At 44.5% G+C, this 21,805-nt stretch overlaps 1 protein-coding gene and 1 long non-coding RNA gene across 2 annotated transcripts in view; one reads left to right on the forward strand and one right to left on the reverse strand.

The window, feature by feature from the left end:
- LOC125184268 (uncharacterized) overlaps window positions 1–21,805 on the forward strand; it is a 213,179-nt gene that overhangs the window by 72,360 nt on the left and 119,014 nt on the right. The window contains exons 6-7 of the long non-coding RNA XR_010825902.1: window positions 202–286; window positions 390–509. This is a non-coding gene — a long non-coding RNA (uncharacterized lncRNA). The remainder of the gene's footprint in view (window positions 1–201; window positions 287–389; window positions 510–21,805) is intronic.
- Window positions 3,117–21,439, reverse strand: LOC106047197 (myosin heavy chain, skeletal muscle, adult-like). Its single transcript, XM_066980185.1, has 38 exons — window positions 21,197–21,439; window positions 20,963–21,106; window positions 20,714–20,870; window positions 19,071–19,098; window positions 18,864–18,972; window positions 18,682–18,774; window positions 18,491–18,554; window positions 18,301–18,399; window positions 18,091–18,194; window positions 17,876–18,014; window positions 17,067–17,185; window positions 16,811–16,960; window positions 15,845–16,015; window positions 15,178–15,487; window positions 14,962–15,029; window positions 14,102–14,189; window positions 13,890–14,007; window positions 12,277–12,400; window positions 12,052–12,188; window positions 11,692–11,947; window positions 10,535–10,777; window positions 10,129–10,305; window positions 9,900–10,045; window positions 9,710–9,800; window positions 9,233–9,622; window positions 8,960–9,086; window positions 7,703–7,821; window positions 7,108–7,304; window positions 6,510–6,693; window positions 6,256–6,421; window positions 5,959–6,083; window positions 5,492–5,800; window positions 5,122–5,325; window positions 4,720–4,845; window positions 4,455–4,625; window positions 4,267–4,371; window positions 4,031–4,126; window positions 3,117–3,410 (listed from the first exon to the last, which is right to left on the reverse strand). The coding sequence occupies exons 1-38, from the start codon at window positions 21,401–21,403 to the stop codon at window positions 3,255–3,257; spliced, it is 5,817 nt and encodes a 1,938-aa protein (XP_066836286.1). The 5' UTR covers window positions 21,404–21,439; the 3' UTR covers window positions 3,117–3,254.

The raw sequence follows: 21,805 nt of genomic DNA on the forward strand, positions 1-21,805 counted from the left end.
ATTTGGTTAAGGCAGAAGCTGTATCACGCTAGCCCTGAAGAGACTGGGATGGCCTTTTGCCATCTCTTAATCCTGCTCCTCCACCCAGAGACCAATTTCTGCAGGTCTTTGCTGCAGGAAGGCAAAAGGGAAGTGAATGCATCTTTCCTTTAGGGAGTTTGATTTGCAGCTCTTTGTATTGTTTGTGTCTTCTCTTTCCAGCAATGACCTTCCTACCATGGCTTCCTGCCGCCTGAAAACCACCAAGCATCTCAGTGGAGAAGGAACAGATTGCCTAACCAGACAGGTAAGCAGAGAGGCTGGTAGGACAGACCTGTCATTTGAAGATGGGCTGCACTTGAATGAGCATCCAAGCTACACACTTACTCAGACGCCTCTTTTGTTCTCAGCTAATGTCACTGGAAGCAATCGCAGTTGGGCAGTAGGTCCTGGCTGAGAAGGTGACTTTCTGAATAGCCTTTCTTTCCATAACCCATCAAAGCAACTGGAAGGCTCCTGTTACAGAGCAGGTGAGGAGGGGAAGAAGCCTCTGTGGTAAGAGGAGGGGTGGAGGCAGGTCATAAATTAATTAGTAAGAAAAAAAAAAAGAGGAGGCAACCTAGTCCTGAAAAAGGGAGGTGATCAGAAAGGTTCTCCCACTGTGGCTGTATACAGGCTTGATTTTTCTGTCTGACTGCTGGACTGCTAAGGAAGGGTGCAATATCGACACCTTTAACTTCAGTGCTTAAAGCATCTATGGGATTCTAGAGAGCATCTGTCAAGTGCCAGAAAGGACTGCGGTACAGGTACACTGCAGAGTATACTTATGCTGGGGCCAGATATTTTTCAAAGATGTTTTACACAGCTCTTTTTAGAACCATAGAATCATAGAATGTCTCAGGTTGGAAGGGACCTCAAAGGTCACCTAGTTCCAACCCCCCTGCCATAGGCAGTGACGCTGTCCACCAAATCAGGTTGCTCATCCAACCTGGTCTCAAACACCTCCAGCAATGGGGCATCCACAAGCTCTCTGGGAAACCTGTTCCAGTGCCTCACCACCCTCTGAGCAAAGAATTTCTTCCTAACCTCTAATCTAAATCCCCCCTCTTTTAGTTTAAAACCATTCTCCCTTATTCTGTCATTGTCTGACTTGAGCAGAGTCACTCTCCATCTTTTTCATAAGTCCCCTTTAAGTACTGAAAAGCCTCAACGAGGTCACCCCAGAGCCTTCTCTTCTTCAGGCTGAACAGCCCCATCTCTCTCTGCCTTTCTTCATAGGAGAGGTGCTCCAGCCCCTTGATCATCTTCGTGGCCCTCCTCTGGACCTGTTCTAACAGATTAACAGCCTTCTTGTGCTGGGGGCCCCAGACCTGGACACGGTACTCCAAGTGGGGCCTCACAAGGGCAGAGTAGAGGAGGACAATTCCCTCCCTCAACCTGCTGCCCACTCCTCTGTTGATGCGCACAGCATGCTTCTGGGCTGCGGGCGCGCACTGCTGGCTCATGTCGAGACAGTAGAGTTGACTTGGGCAGGCTTCTTTAGCTTATTGCATGTGATCCATCTCTGGTCCATGAGGATGGGTACAAGCCCCTGCCCACTTGAATGGTAAATCATCTGTGTAAAGCAGTCCAGCTCCAGCAGGAAACAGTGATGGTGACTTCCCACCAGGCAGCCAGCCACAAGGGTGCTAGGGTGCTGGTGCCCAGTGGGGGAGACTAGCAGCTAGAGGATCTAACGGTGCTTGCACACCCTGTCCTGTTGACATTCCCTGCTCATGCTACTAAAGTCTGCTAGGAACTGATCTTTATATCCATGTGGGTTGTATTTGGGAAGGCATGAGTTTAACCCGAGAGTGATGGCGACACTCTTTGAGCTCCAAGCAGGTCGAATAGGGGAAAATGTATCCTGTATCCTTTCCAGTTCAAGGTGCAAAGGCCACTGCACTTTTATCACTGCTTTGCCAAGCAGCACAGGTGTATGTCGCCTGCCGCCCAGATCAGGCTCTTCAGCTCCCCGAGAAATGCCTCCAGTTGGCCATTATCTTGCAGAATGCCTGGAGGGTCTTGGAACAGAGCCATCCTATGACCCTGCACTGCTGGCTGCCTTGCACATTAGCTAAACTTGGGCTTTACCTCTATAGGCTCCTATTCCAAAGCTTTGAGCATCGTCAGAGTCTCTGTCGGTGGTGTTTTCCTTAGATGCTTCTTATTTGCCACACTCTGGGGATTCTCCGTCAGAGTCTCGTCAGCAGAGCAGCAGTGCATGGCGTGGATCTGAATCTGGTGAGAGTGGCATTACAAGTAGCAGGCCTTGAGATTTATAGCATAAGTTTAAGCAAGTACATGGTTACAGTCAACCAACTCAAGAGTCAGACACTCCTCAGAATCTCTCACATGGGTACGTCAAAGGAGCTGATGAGTCTAAGAGTACTTTCAGTGTGAGAGCATCTGTTGCAGGAAGTTACTGTGATATCTTCCAAAGTCCATTTGATTTTATATTGCTCAGAATGTAGTCTGCAAAAGACAGTCAATTCAGCTGATTGAGCATGTGACGTATGTGCTTATGAACTGGAAGTTGTTGCCAAAGTAGAGAAAAAGCTCTTTTTTGATCATTAGTTCCAGAGGAGAAAGACCAATACATTGGCAGACACGGTCCTCACACACACAGACTGATGGGTGGATTTCTTTCTTGTATAACAAGGCTGCCTCAACTAGGAGCCTGATCGGGGATAGCCCTCGAGCTAGCCCTCCCTTAGGAATTCCTGGGCATGGCCTGAGAGGTAGCATTCACACAGGTCCATTCTCAACAGGCGGTTTAGGCGCCAGCACCCATTTGTGACGGTCAGGGCCTTTCATAGCATAAGCATTTGTCTGTCTGGCAACGTCATCACATAAGCAGGCTGAACTGGAAGAAGTCACTATCAGGAACTACTATTGCGATTTCTCTGCCTTTGAATTGCCACTTGCAATCTTGACCCAGTCATTAAGTGATATAGAAGGGATGAGCCATTGGGAACTAGGTGACAGAAAGCTGTACCGTGATGTTGGTATACAGAGGCTATAACCAAAGCTGTGCCCAAAAACAAATGATGATAGAGACCTAACCAGTAAAAAGAGAAGCAGATGAGAACTAATGCTCATGGTGGGTATGTGAAGTAATCTACAGACTTTATTCCTTATGTATGCAGGGGGCTACAAATCCCAGTTATGGAAGAAGTGACAGAGGGTTCACATTTTGTGCATCCCTCAGGCCACTTTGCTGCCACACGACATCCTCACTCTTCCTCTTCTATCTTCTTGCCATGAAACTCCCGGCTCTTTGCTCGGAGCTTGTTGACCTGTGACTCTGCAATGTCGGCCCGCTCCTCGGCTTCCTCCAGCTCGTGCTGGATCTTGCGGAATTTGGAGAGGTTGACATTGGACAGCTCCTCCTGTGTGGGGAGAGGGAGTTGGTGGTGAAGAGCCCGGGGCAGGGGTTTCACTCCTCATGCGTCTGGGCCTTGAGGGGCTCTGGTGATTACGCGGAGAAAGCACAGACCTCCTGTCTCCTACCTACCACTGCTGACCCAGAACCCTCTCAAAGAGCTCATCATCCTCCCTTATTCAGGACCCCTCTGTTGCAAGCTGCACCTGTACTCTGTCACTCTTGAGGAGCAATTCTGTCACGTGGCCTTCTCATTTTGTGTGCTTATTCTCCCACTACTCGGTGCCCAATTTTCCCTGTGGTTTATTAGGTTGAGAAAGACTCAGAAACCCTGTGCTGTTACCAGCGTCAGAGATTCATGAGCTTCTCAGTCAATGGACGAGGCCCTCAGGAATTTTGGTCTGACTTCCTGAATCAAACAGGCGGCAGAATAACCCTTGGTTCATCCCTGAGTGCAGCATGGCCAGAAGAAGGCAAGGCCTGCTGACACGGGAATGAACCACATGGCCAAGACTGTTGTGTCTTTGGAGTTACTTTCATGCCTCTTTCCTTGTATTCGTGCTCATCTCAATGACTGTGCTGCCCCGATGGAAGGGTGCTCATGGCCACTCTCCAAGCAATACTTACAGCCTCCTCAGCTTGTCTCTTGTAGGATTTCACCTTCATCTGCAGCTTGTCCACCAGATCCTGGAGCCTGAGAATGTTCTTCCGGTCTTCCTCAGACTAGAGTGGTTGGTAAGCAGGAAAGAGAGAGAGTTGGTTTCTCCACAGCACCAGAAAACATGTCCTCTTGGAGTTCACGGAAAAATGCTTTGGCTTTCTGTGAGAAGGGTGCGTCAGCACAAAGACACCTCCTGCCTTACCTGGTAGGTTAGCTCCTTCACCCTCCTCTCGTACTTGCGCACACCCTTCACGGCTTCAGCACTGCGCTTCTGCTCAGCATCTACCTCCCCTTCCAGCTCCCGCACCTGCAATGAGAAGCCCATTGGAGCTTTCCAGGTGGCTCCCTTTATGACATGCTCACTTGTCCACAAATACCATCCCTACGCACCCTGGCCTCCAGCTTCTGGATTTGCTTCTTGCCTCCCTTCAGAGCCAGCTGCTCAGCCTCATCCAGACGGTGCTGCAGGTCTTTCACCGTCACGTCCAGGTTCTTCTTCATTCTCTCTAGGTGGGCACTGGTGTCCTGTTCCTTCTTCAGCTCTTCCGCCATCATGGCCGCCTGGAGAGGCAAAGCAGCAAAGCCAGGTTGGGGCCGAAGACATTTTGGGGGAGGATACATCCACCATCCTCAGTGACAGAGTGCCCCAACTCACATCTGTGATGGCCTTCTTGGCCTTCTCTTCAGCATTGCGGGCTTCCTGGATTGTCTCCTCCATTTCACCCTGAATTTGCACGATGTCTGTTTCCAGCTTCTTCTTGGTGTTGATCAAGCTGGTGTTCTGTGCAACAAGAAGGATAGGATTTGTACTGTCAGATCTAACACCTCCACATCAAGAGTTGAGAGTGAGAGTAATGTTTATGCAAGTCTTTAATTCAAAGGTCCTCTTTAGAGCCCTAGCGGCAAACCAGACGTGTGCCTGGCTGGACTGGTCATGTCACAGCTTTGCTCTTCAAATACGTACACGGTAAGATGCATAGCAACAAGCAAGATACATAGCAATCTCATTCTATGTTATCTCCTGTGGGCGGGATTCATTTCCAGCAAAGTATCCGACCTGGGTATGGAGGAGCTGCACGCGCTCGCTTGCATCCAGAAGCTCCTGCTCAGCCACTTTCCTTGACCGCTCCGTCTGCTCCAGGGCTGCCCGCAGCTCCTCAACTTCAGCCTGTAAGAGGTTTGCTCTGCGCTCCACCATGGCCACCTGTTCTTTCAGGTCTTCCTGCGTCCTGAGAGCATCATCCAAGTGTATTTGAGTATCCTGTAAGAGGGGAAAGAGAGATTATGAGGTGGCTGATCACTGCAGCACTGTTGGACAGAGACATCAGAGACATTCCCTGCTCTTTTAATAAATTATTTGTACAGTTATGATGTTGGTGTAACATGAGGCAAGATAGATGCCTACGTGCACATACTTTGGTTTATACCTTTAGCACTGCCTGTGTGTTTCTCAGGTTCTTTTGTGCCTCTGCAGCCACACGGTTGGCATGGCTCAGCTGGATCTCCATTTCATTCAGGTCTCCCTCCATCTTCTTCTTCAGCCGCAGGGCTTCATTCCTGCTCCTGATCTCAGCATCCAGGGTGCTTTGCATGGACTCCACAATTCTGAGGTGATTTCTCTTCAGCTGGTCGATTTCCTCATCTTTCTCTGCTATCTTCCTGTCAATCTCAGACTTGACCTGGTTGAGCTCCAGCTGGAGGCGCAGGATTTTCCCCTCTTCATGTTCTAGGGAGGCCTGGACAAGTTAGTAGGAACAGTGAATAAAACTGTGGCTTGCTTTCTAAGTAATCTCTAATACGATACCACATGAAATACAGTTTGGCTTTCTTGCCACGTCTGCAGATTTCTGTTCCCATTCTTTCAGTCTGGACACCACTCATTAGCACTTTGTACCTCAGCTTCCTCCAGGGAGGCTTGGATTTCAGATTTCTCCTGCTCAATCTGCTTCTTGACTTTCTCCAGCTCGTGGATCGCCTTTCCTCCCTCTGCAATCTGCTCCGTGAGGTCAGAAATCTCCTCTGTAGGGAAGGGTGAAACAAGGCATGGTCAGACATAGGGCATAAAGGGAAGGGCCCTCACACACCAGGGTGACAGGTCTCTTCTCATCACTGCAGGCACACACCCGTGTGGAGTGGTGGGTAGACAAGCTTGGGGGAAAGCCCGGCCAGCAGCAGAAAGCCACGGACTTACGCTGCAAGTTCTTGTTCTCACGCTTCAGCGTTTCCAGGTGGTCCAGGGACTCCTCATAGGCATTCTTCATCTTAAACAGCTCCGTGCTGAGAGAGCGAGACTCCTTCTGGGAAGCTTCCAGCTCAGCCTGTGTTTCCTCGTACTTCTGCTTCCACTCTGCCAGGATCTGGGCAGATCAACAGGGTGTGAGTATGGATGTGGCAATTGTGAAGGGATGCTCTGCCCAGGAAGCACAGGGCCAGGGGCCAGAATACCTTGTCAAAGTTCTTCTGCTTCTTGTCCAGAGCTGCGCAGGCAGCATTTGTTCGCTCCACGTCAATCATCAGGTCTTCCACCTCGTTCTGCAGCCTCTGTTTTGTCTTTTCCAGGGAAGCACATTTGGCATTGACAGCTTCAACGTGTTCTTCTGCATCCTGCAGGCGCTGTGCCAGCTTCTTTCTGGGAGGAGATGATCACGGCTTCAGGTTAGAGAGTAAAGGGTAGCCAATTTTATAAGATTCACAAGAGGGCACTTGCCTGCTTAGGGGACTTAGTTCCTTGAGCTGTCCACAGTATTTATTCTGTCCAAGGCAGCATGCAGCCTAAAGGGCCTATCGCGTCTCTGCCCTAGCACCAATTGAGTATTCAGACTGTCTTAGCTCTTCTAACACCCTAAGGGCAAGTTTGTCCTTCCAGTCTGAACTTTTTCCACAGCACGCTTTTCATCTTTCTCCCTCTCTGCCCTCTACCACAAAGAGAGTATATTGATGCCTTCATCCCATCCCTATCTTGACCCATCCTCAAAGACTCCTTCCAAATACCCTTAGCAGTCTCAGTCTTCTCCACCCATTCAACATCCCACTTCCCACATACTTGGCCTCCTCCAGCTCCTCCGTGCGCTGAATAGCATCCGTCTCATATTTGGTTCTCCACTGGGCCACTTCGCTGTTGGCTTTGGACAGGGCACGCTGCAGCTCTCCCTTGGCTTCCTGCTCCTCGTCATACTGTTCCCGGAGCAAGTCACAGTCATGGCGAGCAGACTGTAAGGCGTGGGCCAAGGCGTTCTTGGCCTGTGGGGACACTGGGATTAGTAACCTGGATACACATCTTGAGATGCATCTTGACAGTGAAATTGTCATGCACAGGAGAACTGCCCCAGGGAAAGGGTGGGTAAACTCTGATGAGAAAAATGTATAGCTGGGAGATGATGAATCCCTCATAAATGTGTGCTAGAGGATTAGGATGTGTTAGTGAAAGGTGGCCAGGGGACACTAATCCCTTGTTTCTGTAAACGTGCCTACAGATGTGTGTGCATGCTGTCTTGGAGGGCATCAGAATCTCATTAAGGGCTTGTGGATGACTTCCTCTAGCATCAAAATCACTACGGTTCCTTCCCTGTGTGTTGTGATGAGTATAACTCATGCATTTCTGGGTGATGTGGCTTGCAGGAAGTAGGGTACTTCCAGACCTTTATTTCTTCCTCTAGATGTCTCTTCAGTTCCTCAATCTGTTGGGTAAATCCCTGCTTGCCCCTAGACAGCTGAGAAATCAAAGCATCCTTTTCTTCCACCTGGCGTGAATATTCACCTGGCAAGTGAAAAATAAATAAATAAATAAAGTTACACTAACGGTAGAATCATAGAATCATTTAGAAAGACCCATCAGATCATCAAGTCCAACCATGATGTAACACTATAGTGAACTACCAAGTTCACTACTAAACATTTTCCTGAGCATCACATCCATTCATCTCTTAAATATCTCCAGGAATGGAGACTCTGCTACTTCCCTAGGCAGCCTGTTCCAGTGCCTAACCACTCCTTCCACAGAGAAATTCCTCCTGACACCTAATCTAAACCTCCCCTGATGCAACTTGATGCTATTTCCTCATGTCCTGTCACTTGTCACGTGAGGAAAGAAACCAGCACCCACCTTGCTACAACCAACTTTCAGGCAGTTCTAGAAAGCCGTGAGGTCTCCCTTCATCCCCCTTTCTCAAGACTAACCAAACCCAGCTCCCTCAGCGGCTCCTCACATGTCTTGCATGTCTTGCTTTCCAGTCCCTTCACCAGCTTCTTTGCTCTTCATATTCCAGGAACTCAGTATGTTCTTTGCAGTGAGTGGCCCAAATCTGAACACAGTATCTGAGGTGTGGTCTCACCAGTGCCAAATACACAGGGACAATCGCTTCCCTAGACCAGCTGGCCACACTGTTTCTGATACAGGACAGGATGACATTGGTGCCCACCTGGGCACACTGCTGGCTCATGGTAAGACAGCTGTGGACAAGCACCCCCAGATACTTTTCTGCTGAGCAGCTTTCCAGACACTCTTTCCCAAGCCTATATTGCTGCACTTGGTTGTTGTGACCCAAATGCAGCACCCAGCACTTAGCTTTGCTGAATACCATAAAACTGGTTGCAGCCCATTGATCTTGCCTACCCAGATCGCTCTGCAGAGCCTTCCTATCCTCAAGCAGATCAACATTCCTGTCCAGCTTGGTGTTGTCTGCAAAATAACTGAGCGTGCACTCAGTCCCCTCAACCAAGATTGTTGATCAAAATGTTAAACAAAACTGTCCCCAATACTTAGCCCTGGAGAACACTGTAAAGCCCTGTAATCTGGGGTTGCTTTGAGACGTTAGCCCAATTCTTGCTTTGCACCACGGTGTATCCTCCTGATTTTCAGGTTCTGCCATTGCACCTCAGGACTGGGGATGTCTCACCTGTTTCTGTCTGCAGACGAGCTCTCTGAGTATTGAGGTCATTGATCATGCGCTGATTCTGCTCCTCCTTAGTTTTGATCTCACTCAGCTGGTCTTCCAGAGTGCGGCACATCTTCTCCAGATTTGCCTAGGTATCAAAAACAAGGAAGGAGAGGAAATGAACACCTGCACGCTGTCTAATTCTCACAGCAGGATTCTTATATGAGAGTGTGACTAGTAGATTCAGGCTATGTGCTGTACCTTGGCCCTGTGAATTCTACTGCAATTCTTTACCTTGGCTTTGGAGACAGACTCCATGTTACTGGCCAAGTCATCTATCTCCATCTTCAGCTCACTCTTCTCCTTCTCCAGCTTCTGCTTGACTCGTTGCAGGTTGTCGATCTGCTCCCCAAGCTCAGCTGTGCTGTCTGCGTGCTTCTTCCGCAGGGCAGCAGCTGTGGCTTCGTGCTGCAGCGTGGCCTCTTCGAGGTCGCGGCGCATCTTCTGAAATTCTGCCTCACGCTTCTTGTTCATCTCAACCTGAGCTGCTGTAGCCCCTCCTGCTTCTTCCAGGCGCTCGCTGATCTCCTCCAGCTCCCTGGAGAGGTCAGCACGGTGCTTCTCTGCTTTTGCCCGAGAGGTTCGCTCTGCCTCAATTTCCTCCTCCAGTTCCTCGATACGGGCCTGGGGAAAATGCGAGACCCTTCACACCCATGCCCTCCTTGTACTGATGTCCTTCTGAAGGGCGGAAGGGAAGGACCAGAGGCTTGCCTGCAGCTCCTTGATCTTCTTCTGCAATTGCATGCCCAGGGCTTGCTCATCCTCAATTTTGCTCTGGATCTGGCTGATTTCAAAGTCTTTCCTTTGCACAAAGCATACAGAATCACAGTGTTAACACCTGAATAAAACTACCTAATAAATGCACCTGACCCACACTCAGGTGTCTCACAACCACACTTACTTTTTCAGTTTCTCATCCAGCTGCTGCTTGTCATTTTCCAAATCCATTATGGTATCTTGGGCCAGCTTCAGGTCTCCCTCAAGTTTCCTCTTAGCCCTTTCAAGGTCCATGCGCAGTTTCTTCTCTTGCTCCAGGGACCCTTCCAGCTAAACAGAAAGAGCATCAGTACTCTGCCAGCCCTATTTATCTCCACAAGCATCCTGTAATTGCCATATGCATTTGTGCTTACATCATCCACTTGCTGCTCCAGCTTGGTTTTTGCTTTGCTCAGCGTATTGACCTTGTCCTCCTCAACCTGCAGGTCATCCAGTGTCTGCTGGTGGGCCTCTTGGAGGGCTTTCTTCTCTTTTGTCAGCTTGGCAATGGTCTCATCCAGGGCTGCCATCTCCTCTGTGAGGTTTTTCACCTGCATGTTGTAAGCAAGCACCAGAATACCATGTATAAGACTTGACTTCTTGTGTAGTGGCATTTTCATTTGCAGTGCTTAGCCAGGAGCTTGCTTTTTATTTGAGCTTCACAGCTGTCCAGCTGCGATGCTCTTGTCATCTTCCAAACCTAGCCCCTTTCTAGGGATACCAGCCTAATATGGAAGGTATCTATCCCTTCTTCCTTTCTGTGACTCTCCATGTGTGTACCTTGTTTTCAGTGGCATGTTTTTCCTTCTCAACTTTAGCCAAGGTTAACTCCAGGTCATCAATATCTTTCTTCAGCTCTGAACATTCATCCTCCAGTTTCCTCTTCTTGGCTGTCAGCTCAGCATTGATTTCTTCCTCATCCTCGGCCCGTTCTGTCACCTCCTTAATTTTGGCTTCCAGTTGGATTTTGGTTTTGATGAGCTGGTCACACCTTTCCTCGGCATCAGCCAAGCTGTCTGCTTCCTGATGGGGTGACAGAGGTTTTTGTGGGTTATAACATTTTGAAATTTCTGTTGTGTATCTGTAAGTAGGCACATGTTAAAATGTGGAAGCCTTGCCATCTGACATCAATGGTAATTCCTTTTTTTGTTTGTTTCTTTGTTTGTTTGTTTGATTCTTTCATTCTTTCTTTCTTTCTTTCTTTCTTTAAAATGGCTCACAGAGGTGGTAGTTATGAGAATACGTCATACATGCTTCAGCATGACAGAACAGTGACAACTCTCAGCAAGGCCGTAGATTTGGAGCCTTTTTCCCTCACAGACTCAGTATTCAATAGCCTCTATTTTATAATTGACTCACCATGATCGTTATCATGTTTGGGTAGCCAAGGTTTTTCGATTTGTGGGAATAATACAGTGAAGAAAGTAGTGTTTTGCTTGGATTTAAGAAACTGCCTGTTCCTGACTGAAGTTGAACACCAAGGATCTGTGCGTGTGAAGGTAATCTAGCCTTATAGTGTATCTGTGTTCAGGACAACTGGGTCCTTCTCAAGGTTGCCTTTACAATGTTAAGTAGGCACAGAGCTTTGACAGTACACAGATGGAGATGCTTCCCTTCCAGGTCACACAAAGGTGTCTGCTGCATATAACCTGTTGGCTAGCGCTACTTGGCTCTTTCCTCAGGACATCAGGGCTGCTGAGTCTCATTTGGCACTTACATTTATCCTCACTGACTGACAGGGAACTTGCTGTGCCCCTGGCAGTGTTCACAGTTACTCAACTTTAGAGTAACTTTGAGTGTGTGACTTTTTTTCTATTGCAATTTAGTCAGCTTCCTGTAAGTCTCTGCTTGGAAAAGCAAACAAACAGACAAACAAACAAACAAAAAGAAGATTAAAAAAGAAAAAAAAACAGGGACAAATAAATGGTGACACTCACTGCCTGCACTTGGAGCTGAAGGTCATTTTTTTCCTGCAACAGGGTCACCATTTTCTCCTCCAGTTCTTTCCTCTTTGCCTCAGACTTTGCAAGTTCTTCCTTGGTTTTCTCAAACTCTTGTTTCATGTTGGCCATCTCCTTCTCAGATTCTGCACTCTTCAGCAAGGGTTTGATTTTGAAGAACAGCTTCATCCAGGGCCAGTGCTTGACATTCATGAATGCACGAACGTTGTACTGGATGCAGAAGATGGCATCCCTGTAATCAAATCCCCCATGTTAATAACATACCCAAGATTTGTAATTTAACACCCATTTGGTGAAGTACCATGTGAATAAGGCACATTTATGATAAATGTCTACCTCCTCTCCACCATTTTCCGATACTCCACTCTCATCAGGAAGCCCCTGGATCTGGCCTGCGTCCTGGTCATAATCTCTGCTAGCTTCTCATCTCTCATCTCCTCCAGAAGACCTATTAGCCCAGCTTTGAAGAACACCTTAAAAAAAATGAAGCATTGTAGCACATCAGTCTCAGGTCATGGGTAGCGGAGGTACATAGTCTTTGAGTGCAGGACTTGTTTCTACCTTGGTGTGACCAAATCTGTACTGAGTGTGGTCCACATCGATGGATCCAAGGAGCTTCTCTGAAGCCTTCTTGCTGTCCATGAACTGTCCCTCTGGGATAGCACTTATGTTAAGCACTCTGTATCTGTAGGAGAAAACAGAACATGAAGAAAAAACTAATGCCAATACCACTACTGCAAATAAATCCCACAGACTTCTCAGCAATAGCTGACTCTCCAGTTGAGTATTAGGGACAATCCCCCCTTTCAGGACAGCGTAAGTGACATTTCCATACTGTTAACTCAGAGTCTAAGGGAATCCTGATTCTTACCCATGAACTGATACTGGTACTTCTCATCATGAACTGATACTGAAACATTTTTAAATTTCCACTCAGTACTTTATTGTAATATTTAGGCATGTTAGGATACTCTGGCTATTCTCAGTAACTACTCTCATCAGATAGTTTCCAGCAACAGCTGACTACATAACTGAAGTAATCTCATTTCCAGCAACAGACCTCTGAAAAACATTTTAGAGGCATTCTGTGCACACTGGGTAGAAACATGTATTTTTGTTCAATTTTTGAAGTGGATTTGTGAAGGAAACCTTATTGTTAGTTACCTCATCATTTTCCAGTAGTACACTACTGTAATGTGATAGTTAGATTTGATTACAGAGTGTATGCACTAAATGGTGTATTAAATATGGCACTTAAAGTAGTTTAGGATATAGAAGGCGTGGAACAGGAAAAGATTGGGCAGCAAGGCAGACCAGACCAGATCAAACAAGAATACTCCAAGCTGGAAGGGACCCATAAGGATCATTGAGTCCAGCTCCTGGCTCCACACAGAACTACCTAAAAATCAAACTCTATGTCTGACATCATTGTCCATATATTTATTGAATTCTGTCAGGCTTGGTGCTCTGACCAGTTCCCTAGGGAGCCTGTTCCAGTGCCTGATGACACTCTATGTGAAGAACCTGTTCCTAACACACAGCCTGACCTTCCCCTGTCACAGCTCCATGCAGTTACTGTCACCAGAGAGAAGACATCAGCACCTGCCCCTCCACTCCCCTCGCACGGAAGCTGCAGGCTGCAGTGGTGTCCCCCCTTTAGTCTCCTCTTCTCCAGGCTGAATAAACCAAGGGACCTCAGCCGCTCCTCATATGTCTTCCCCTCTAAACCCTTCACCACATTTGTAGCTCTCCTTTGGACAGTTTTATATCCTTCTTATATAGTGATGCATAAAACTGCACACAGTAGTCGAGGTGAGGCTGCCTTGGCACAGAGTAGAGTGGGACAATCAGTTCCCTTGACTGGTTAGCAACACTGTGCCTGAGGCACCCCAGGATATATTTGGCCCTTTTGGCTGCCAGGGCACACTATTGAACCATATTCAACTTGCCATTGGCCAAAACCACCAGATGCCTTTCAGTGGGACTGCTCTACAGCCTCTTGTCCCCCAGTATGTACGTATATCCAGGGTTTCCCCTTCCCAGGTGCAGAATCTGGCACTTGAATTTGTTAAATTTCATATGGTTCTTGATTGTCCAGCATTCTAATCTGTCAAGATCTCTCTGCAAGGCTTCTCTACAACTGAGTGAGTCAACAGCTCCTCCTTTACTCTTACCTCTGTTTGAAGTCAGCATACAGGACTCTGCTGGGGAATCCTTTCCTGCAAATCCTGATCCCTTCCAGCACACCATTACACCGCAGCTGGTGTAGCACCAGTTCATGTTCCATAGCACCTAACAAACACCACCATTAGTTATTACCCCATTGTTTGCTACTCAGGAGAAGAGCTTCTGTGGCTCAAGTTTTCACCCTGTTGGATCCACTTACCAGGTGTTTTTGTTTCATTTGGGATGATGCAGCGTACAAAATGGGGGTGAGTGCTACGTAGATTTGTCATCAACTTGTTTAAATTCTCCTGTGAGATTTCAAGGTAAAGTTTAAATCAACAAATGAGAAATCTGCATCCCTGAAGTTCCCTGTATTTCAACTATGGAAAGGAGTTAATCATAGATTGTAAAATTTCCATATTCATGCACAAAAGCTTTCACTAGTCTTTGACTATTGGGCATTGCTACTAAAAGGAAATATAATTTTGTTATTTTGTCATCGTAATTTATTTATTACAAAACCTGGGATATACCTCATTTGATACCCTAAGACTCATTGCTCTGAACACAATGAACAATCTCCTGTGCCTGCTCTCCTGCATCAATATATTGGTTAGGCTTTTACATGCAATAAACTTAAAGTTACCCTCTGCCAAACTTAAAGTTACCCTCTCTGTTTTTCAGAACTGTTCCATTATTCACAAATGTTGCATGGTAGCAGCGCTGAAAATATTCAGAAGTCTAAAACCCCCATTTGGGAAAACACTCTGAATTTTGTGCAATTGCTGGAAGAAGATGCTATGTTACAGCTTCATAATTAACCTACAAATAAAGCTGTATGAAAGAAGATCTGCATGACAAATATTTTGAAAGAGTTTTCATTTTGTTATCTTAATGACAGAAAATTATTCCACATGGAAAAAAAAAAAATCGCTCCATCATTTAAATGGAAATAAATGGATCTGTAGTAGTAAGTGGATCTTCAGCTGTAGGACTTCAAGAGGGTACAACTTCACTTTTCACATTTTAAGTTCTCTTTCTTCAAGTAAGAAAAGACAAAGTGAGGACACGTGTACTTACACGAAAAAGAGCTGAGACAGTCTGGAAAGAGGAACCCTTCTTCTTGCCACCTTTTTTGCCACCAGACTCTGAAAATGAAAGAAAAGGAAAACTATATGAAAATATTGACATTGAGTATTATAAATTATATAATAGAAAACAGGCTTTAAACAATTTTTTCCGTTTTTATTTCCCTTCAGAATTGTCCCATGTTGAAAAGAATTCCACAGAGCTGACCTGAATCTGGTCCACCATAGTTGGCAAACAGTAAGGCCAATGTTTTCAGTGAAGACTTCTGGTATAACCCAATGACAGTTTCGTTCAGGGGGTCCTTGTTCTTCTCAAGCCAGCCAGTGATGTTGTAGTCCACTGTGCCAGCATAGTGTATCAGGGAGAAGTGGGCCTCAGTCTTGCCTTTGGTAGGCTTGGGCTTCTGGAAATTGCTGGACTTGCCCAGATGCTGGTCATAGAGCTTGTTCTTGAAAGAGGTGTCAGTTGCCTTGGGGAACATGCACTCCTCTTCCAGGATGGAAAAGATGCCCATGGGCTGCCATTACAACAGGCAGGAGGGAGAAAAAGATTAGAAAGGAGACAACACTTGGTTAGAAAGAGTCTGGAATTAGGACAGAAAACTGCCAAACAAATCAAAAGAGAAGGCTGTTTCTGTACATTTCATGACAGTAAGTCAGAGAAAATTAGCTAAATTCATTGTTTTTCACAGCTGGTGTTTCTTTGTTGCTTGTGGAAGTGCTTTTAACCCTTGCAAGCAACATTACAGATTACAAAAATACGGAGCAGCTTTATAACTGAAATGTAATATTTTAATTTATCATACGTCTTTTCTTTATGTATCCCTAAATAACAACAGAATTCTAGCATTAATACACCTGTACAGGAAGGATACCTTCTCAATCAACTCAATGCAGGCAGCCAGGTCCATCCCAAAGTCAATGAATGTCCATTCAATCCCTTCCTTCTTGTACTCCTCCTGCTCCAGCACAAACATGTGGTGGTTGAAAAACTGCTGCAGTTTCTCATTGGTGAAGTTGATGCACAGCTGCTCAAAGCTGTTGAACTGCCAAATGCAAAAAAAAGATATAACATTTTCAAGGTGCAGCAATCACAAGACTTTTTCCTGTGCAGTTATAATTCACCTTATGTCTCTTCAGACAAATACAAGTTCCCCTCCCTGTCTGTTCTCCCAACAATCCTTCGATGAGACTGTACTTGAATTCTGAAGATAAAAAGAGACTTCTAATATATAATTAACATATTTTTTTCTCTGTTATCATTCTTTTATGAATACAATATGTATTCTTTAACAATGATAATTATCCCTTAACTCTTTGGAATTTCTTAACTCTAAGGCATATTTCGGTAAATCATTTTCAGAACAATTTCTCCTATTAGACAAATTTATTAGTAGACTCTACTCCAACCAATCATGAAGACAGTCTCAGTTTGCTATTGAAATATTTTTCTGCTCTTGACTTGGTGTCTGTAGATGTTTCCGTCCTCTGGTACAGAAGGTTTTGTGGTTCTTTCAATAACTACATAAGCACTTCCTAATCTCTTTCAATAATTTCCTCACCTTTGACCCATGTAACTTTGTCACAGATTTCTTTCCTTTTTTTTTTTTTAAGCTTAATATTCTTGCATGCTGAGTTAGTAGTTGCTTTCCAATTAAGATCTAATTCTTCAAAAAGGTTGAAAATTTCTTTAACTGTGAGACCTCTTGATCATAGTATTTTTACAAAAGGAAAGAACACAACTGTATTATGTCTCTGACTGTTTTAAAAAAAATCTTTCAGAATTTTGTTAACACACATTTTCCCTACTATGAAGCTGCTGTGAAATTCTTGGTCCTTACATCAAAGATCTCAAAGCCAGCGATGTCCAGGACACCAATGAAGTACTGTCTGGGTTGCTTTGTATCCAGCTGTTGGTTGATGCGAACAACCATCCACAAGAACATCCTCTCATAGACAGCCTTTGCTAGAGCACCTACAGCATTGTGCACCTAAAGCAAAGGGGAAATATTACTGCACAGAGAATTTTTTAAAAAGATTAACCTATAAAGAGATGTTCTGAGCTATAACCACGTGTCTAGTAACCAATTGTTTTACCTGCTCCACAGTTTGACCTTTTGTCACAAATTCATTTCCAACTTTGACTCGGGGGAAGCACAGGGCTTTGAGCAGGTCAGCTGAGTTCAGGCCCATCAGGTAGGCAGCCTTGTCAGCAACTGAAAGACAAGAGATGCGTGAAAAAAATCATTTAAGGATGACTGGAATTTTATAAATGGGGAAGTCTCTCAGAAATGACTCCAATGTTTAAAATTCTTGAACTGCAAATCTTTTCATCTAATATCACAGGGAGTATATACCCCATGAAGGAAAGCTGTGAAAGCTGATGGTATCTTTTGAAAGTAGTTATCAGTAAGAAATGTATCCTTGAATATTTTCACAAAGCTTATAAACTAAAATAACTATAAACTAATAAACTTATACACTTCAAATAACTGTAACTTTAAAAGTACATGAAGATTACAGCTTGGCAGTTTAGTCAAACTCTAAGAAAGCACTTATATTTGAACAGGCCACAGTCTGTGTGCCAATAGAAGCATGTGTGTTCCAGAGCTGATTCTAGAGCCTCTTTACGAACACAGGAAAGATGAATTTTGAAAAGGCTTGCCAAAAAGCTCTGCATGCTAAATGGAAAAATGGAAAAATGCATGAAACTAGCCCATGGAAAAGGAAGGAGTGTCATTCAATAAAATAGGTCAGAGATCAGAGAATCAGCTTCACAGTTTCATGGACACTAAAATAAGCATTCCTTACTTTTCACTTCATTGATTTATGGCTTTTCTCCTGACTAAAAAGGTATCTTTCCAAATTTATTTATTTTTTTTATTAGGAGAAGAGTTGCTAGGGACCTTCTGTGCCATCTGGCTCTGCCTGCTCCTCTCGTTGTTTCTGCTTGAACTTCAAGTTCCCATAGTGCATGACAGCCCCTGTCAGCTTGTAGATGGCAGTCTTTTCATCAGGAGTGAAGCCCAGGATGTCAATGGCACTCTGCAGTAGAACCAGTGAAGTAAAGTTATTGCCTAGCAGAGTTAACAATTGAAAATATTTTCATTATAGTACTTACATCTGTAGCCATGAGCTCCTCCTGGTCATCGATACTGGGTACAGTGACCTCACCTTGACTCACAAAGTGGTAGTCATATGGGTTGGTGGTAATGAGAAGCATGTCTGAAAGCAGGAAGAGGAAGGACACAGGCTTAGTTCTTTCGGCTAGACAGTAGAGGGAACAGCTGCTCAGCAATCTTCCTCAAGAAGATATAATGATCCTTCCTACCAATTAGCTCTGGCTTCTTGTTGGAGGTAACCTGATAAAAAATGTGGTAGCTTCTTTCTGCCTTGAGCTGGAAAGTGACTCTGGACTTCTCCAGCAGATCTGGCAAGGCAGGAAGAAAGAGTTAGGAATGAGACGGGACATGGAGGTAGGAATTTAGGAAGGGATGTGATCATGCCAGGATGTCACTTACAAGTTTCAATGTCAGCAGAAGCCAGTTTGCCTGTGGCCCCAAAGTGGATTCTGATGAATTTGCCCTGTTGAGGGGAAAAAGAACCACTTCAGCCTGGATGGATTCTTTTGACATCTTAATGTGTAATACCACTAGATGCATCACTTGTCTTGTAATGGGAGGGAGGGATTTTGTCCAAAGCTACAACTCACAAAGCGTGAGGAGTTGTCATTCCTCACAGTCTTGGCATTTCCAAATGCCTCCAGCAGTGGGTTGGCGCTGATGATTTGATCCTCAAGCGTTCCCTAAAGGACAATAATAATTCCTAGTTATTTCTTTTCAAAAATGAGGAACAGAGAAAAGCATTGTTTCAAGCCAGTATCTGTTAATTTACCTGCATTTTGCCAGGCTCCTCTTTCTTCTTCTCCCCACTAGCTGCAATTGTTGCAAAGTACTGGATGACACGCTTTGTGTTCACAGTCTTCCCTGCACCAGATTCTCCACTGCCAAATGAAACAGTGAAGCAGAGAGTGTGTGGTCAGGCAGCAGGTCCCCCGGTATAGAGCAGCCCTGTGGGGAACTGAGCAAGAAGTGTACTTACGTGATCAGGATGGACTGATTCTCACGGTCTGCAAAAAGACAGAGAATTTTCTCAGTGCTCCTGAATTGAAATGAAATCAAAATCTATGAAAGAACGTAACTGGAGCTTCCTTATGTTGCAGGAACACTAGATAATCAATTCCCAGATAAAAGGTCAGGAATTTAGCACTTAGCACTTCAATTTAGCACTTTCAGGATTTTTTGAAGTTCTCCCCAATAAAATATGATATCTGATTTGGACTGATAGAGATATGGGTTTGGGATAAAAAATGCTGGCTTCTTTTTAAGACGATTCTGTTCAAATCATGAATGATGTTTCTGTATATGAGAAAAACCCAAACCATATATATATATATATATAATGTTAATATGATTAAAGTGATTGAAAAATGTAAATTAAAATGAATAGAAGCTTTCTGGGGAGTCAAAATCCTTCCCAGATCAGACCAAAGGACCTCCTGAGTTCAAGGATTTCTTGAGCCATGTTTGGTATAATTTTATGTAATGGTTTAAAATGGACATTGCATGAATCCATCTCCTTACTTTATTAATTAACATAGAACTTTAGGACATATGTTTTCTTTGAAAAAGAATTTCCAGAACTTAAGTATATTTTATGTGATTTTTTATTCCCTTCGCCTTTTTTTAAACATCTCTATTGATAGTTTGTTTTGATGCATTGTAGTTGCTTTACTACAAGGCAGAATAGAAGAGTAAATCCTTATCCTACTTTCTATACAACTCTTGATTTTACAAATTTCTGTCATATGTACCCTCCATTTTCTCTTTGCCATCTTCAGTGTCCTTATCTACTTACTTGTTATTCTTAAAGAATTTATTTAATTTATTTAATGTCTTTGAACATTCTTTTGTCCTTCATTTAACCTTCTCCAGTTCCACTATATCGTTTTCTAACATGGAAAAACTAGAACTCTCTACTTTATTCAAGATCTGAATGTTCCACTTTTTCATAGAGCCTCATGGTACTACTGCTATTTTGGCTCTTTTTCAAATAATTCCTACTGTTCATTTTGTTTCCTTCTGCCCTACTGTGCATTGAGCCAAAGAATTACCCATTGTAAGCCTAAGATCTTATACTTAAGAAGTAAAAGCCATTTCTTAGCCAATCATTCTACCAATCTTCCATTTTCCGTTGTATCTTCTGCCTCTTACTACTACAGGCCCTAATACTGCCTTCATCTCTGGCAATCACCATTATCACTTGGGGTTATAAGGCAGTAAAAAGCACTGATAGTATACTTATTTGGATTTGGAACTTCAATTTATACTGATACTTTCTTACTTCCTGACATAGATAGTATGTTAGTAATGTTTGATTCTATACTTTATGTTCAGATACACCCCTAACACTCCTGTAGCATTGCTTGTTCTGCTTTCCATCAAACTTTTTACTCTGCAATTACAAAACTAAGTATCTAGACTTCCCTCCACAACACTCCCAGTATGCTCTCTGTGCCATTGATCTCATTTAAAGATGGGTATTCAAGTTCACTAAACTTACATACATGATACATACACGACTCCATATGTTGAAATATTTTACATATATCTGCATGAAAAAAATATATTTTTTTTTCTGAAGTTCTTACTACAATATAATTTGGAGGGAGATCAAGTACTCACCATTTAACATGAATTGATAGGCATTGTCAGAGATGGAGAAGATGTGTGGAGGGGCCTCCTGGCGCTTTTTGCCTCGGTAGGCCAACACCACCTCCGGGTTGTACACCGGCAGCCACTTGTAGGGGTTGACAGTGACACAGAAGAGACCCGAGTAAGTCTGCAAGGAAGGGAGACAGCACATTGGCTTCTGCTCAGCCTGGCACACCAGGCCTTCCAGCTACCCAAAGGAAGGCAGCTGCTGGTACTTACGTAGATCATCCAGGCTGCATAACGCTCTTTGAGGTTGTACAGCACAGCGGGTTCGTGGAGGTGGGTCATCATGGCCATGTCCTCGACTTTATCATACTTGGGAGGGTTCATGGAGAAGACCTGATCTTCCTTCACGGTCAGAGTCTGCCAAGGAAGAAAGACTGATATATGTTAGCTAAGTGCTTAGAATGGGAATTAATCACTTGATGTTCTCAAGTGTTGCTTTTCACTCACTTCTCCTGCTTCAGTCTGGACAGTGACCTTCCCTGATTCCCTGCTCTGGATTGTCCCTTTTACAAAGGATTCCTTAGGATGAGCCACAAAGACGGATGACTTGGCATCAAAAGGCTTGTTCTGGGCCTCAATTCTTTCCTTTTCTGACTTTCGGAGGTAGGGAGCTGCCTCCCCAAAGACAGCCATCTCAGAATCCGGAGAGGTCATGGCTGCGCTTTATTGAAGGCACGTCAATAGAGGACTCTGAGGGAAGAAGAAGACAGTTTCCATCAGTTAGACTATAGTTTTCTGTGCTAGTGATGAAATCTCATACAGTTTCTACCTTTCTGGTATTTAAACTAGTAACATTTCAATAACATATTGTTATTTTAATAACAGCTTATGAAAGCTAGTTTTGATGTGAACATCTAAGTACCAACATCCCACTTAAGGCTGAGACAACTTCTAAATAACTTGAGTCCTCTAAGCATGAACAGAATTTTTAATATTGATTATAATTTTTCAATTAGAGCAGGTGGTTTGGTTGCCATTTTGAAACTGGTGTACTGAAAAACTAAACCTAAAGCAAATCTGTCTCTTTTCTTGTTGGTGTTGGGTTTGAAAATAGAA

The sequence above is a fragment of the Anser cygnoides genome, chromosome 19 (assembly GCF_040182565.1).
Source record: "Anser cygnoides isolate HZ-2024a breed goose chromosome 19, Taihu_goose_T2T_genome, whole genome shotgun sequence".
NCBI classification, from domain to species: Eukaryota; Metazoa; Chordata; class Aves; order Anseriformes; family Anatidae; genus Anser; species Anser cygnoides.

Bases quoted from the DNA above. Each gene is read 5' to 3' on its own strand.
- LOC106047197 (XM_066980185.1), bottom strand. From the start codon at position 21,403: ATGACCTCTCCGGATTCTGAGATGGCTGTCTTTGGGGAGGCAGCTCCC. The intron at 20,871-20,962 runs GTAAGTACCAGC...CCTTCCTTGCAG, and splicing joins ATGCAGCCTGGATGATCTAC to ACTTACTCGGGTCTCTTCTG. The intron at 18,400-18,490 runs GTAAGTGACATC...CTGCCTTGCCAG, and splicing joins TTCTGCTGACATTGAAACTT to ATCTGCTGGAGAAGTCCAGA.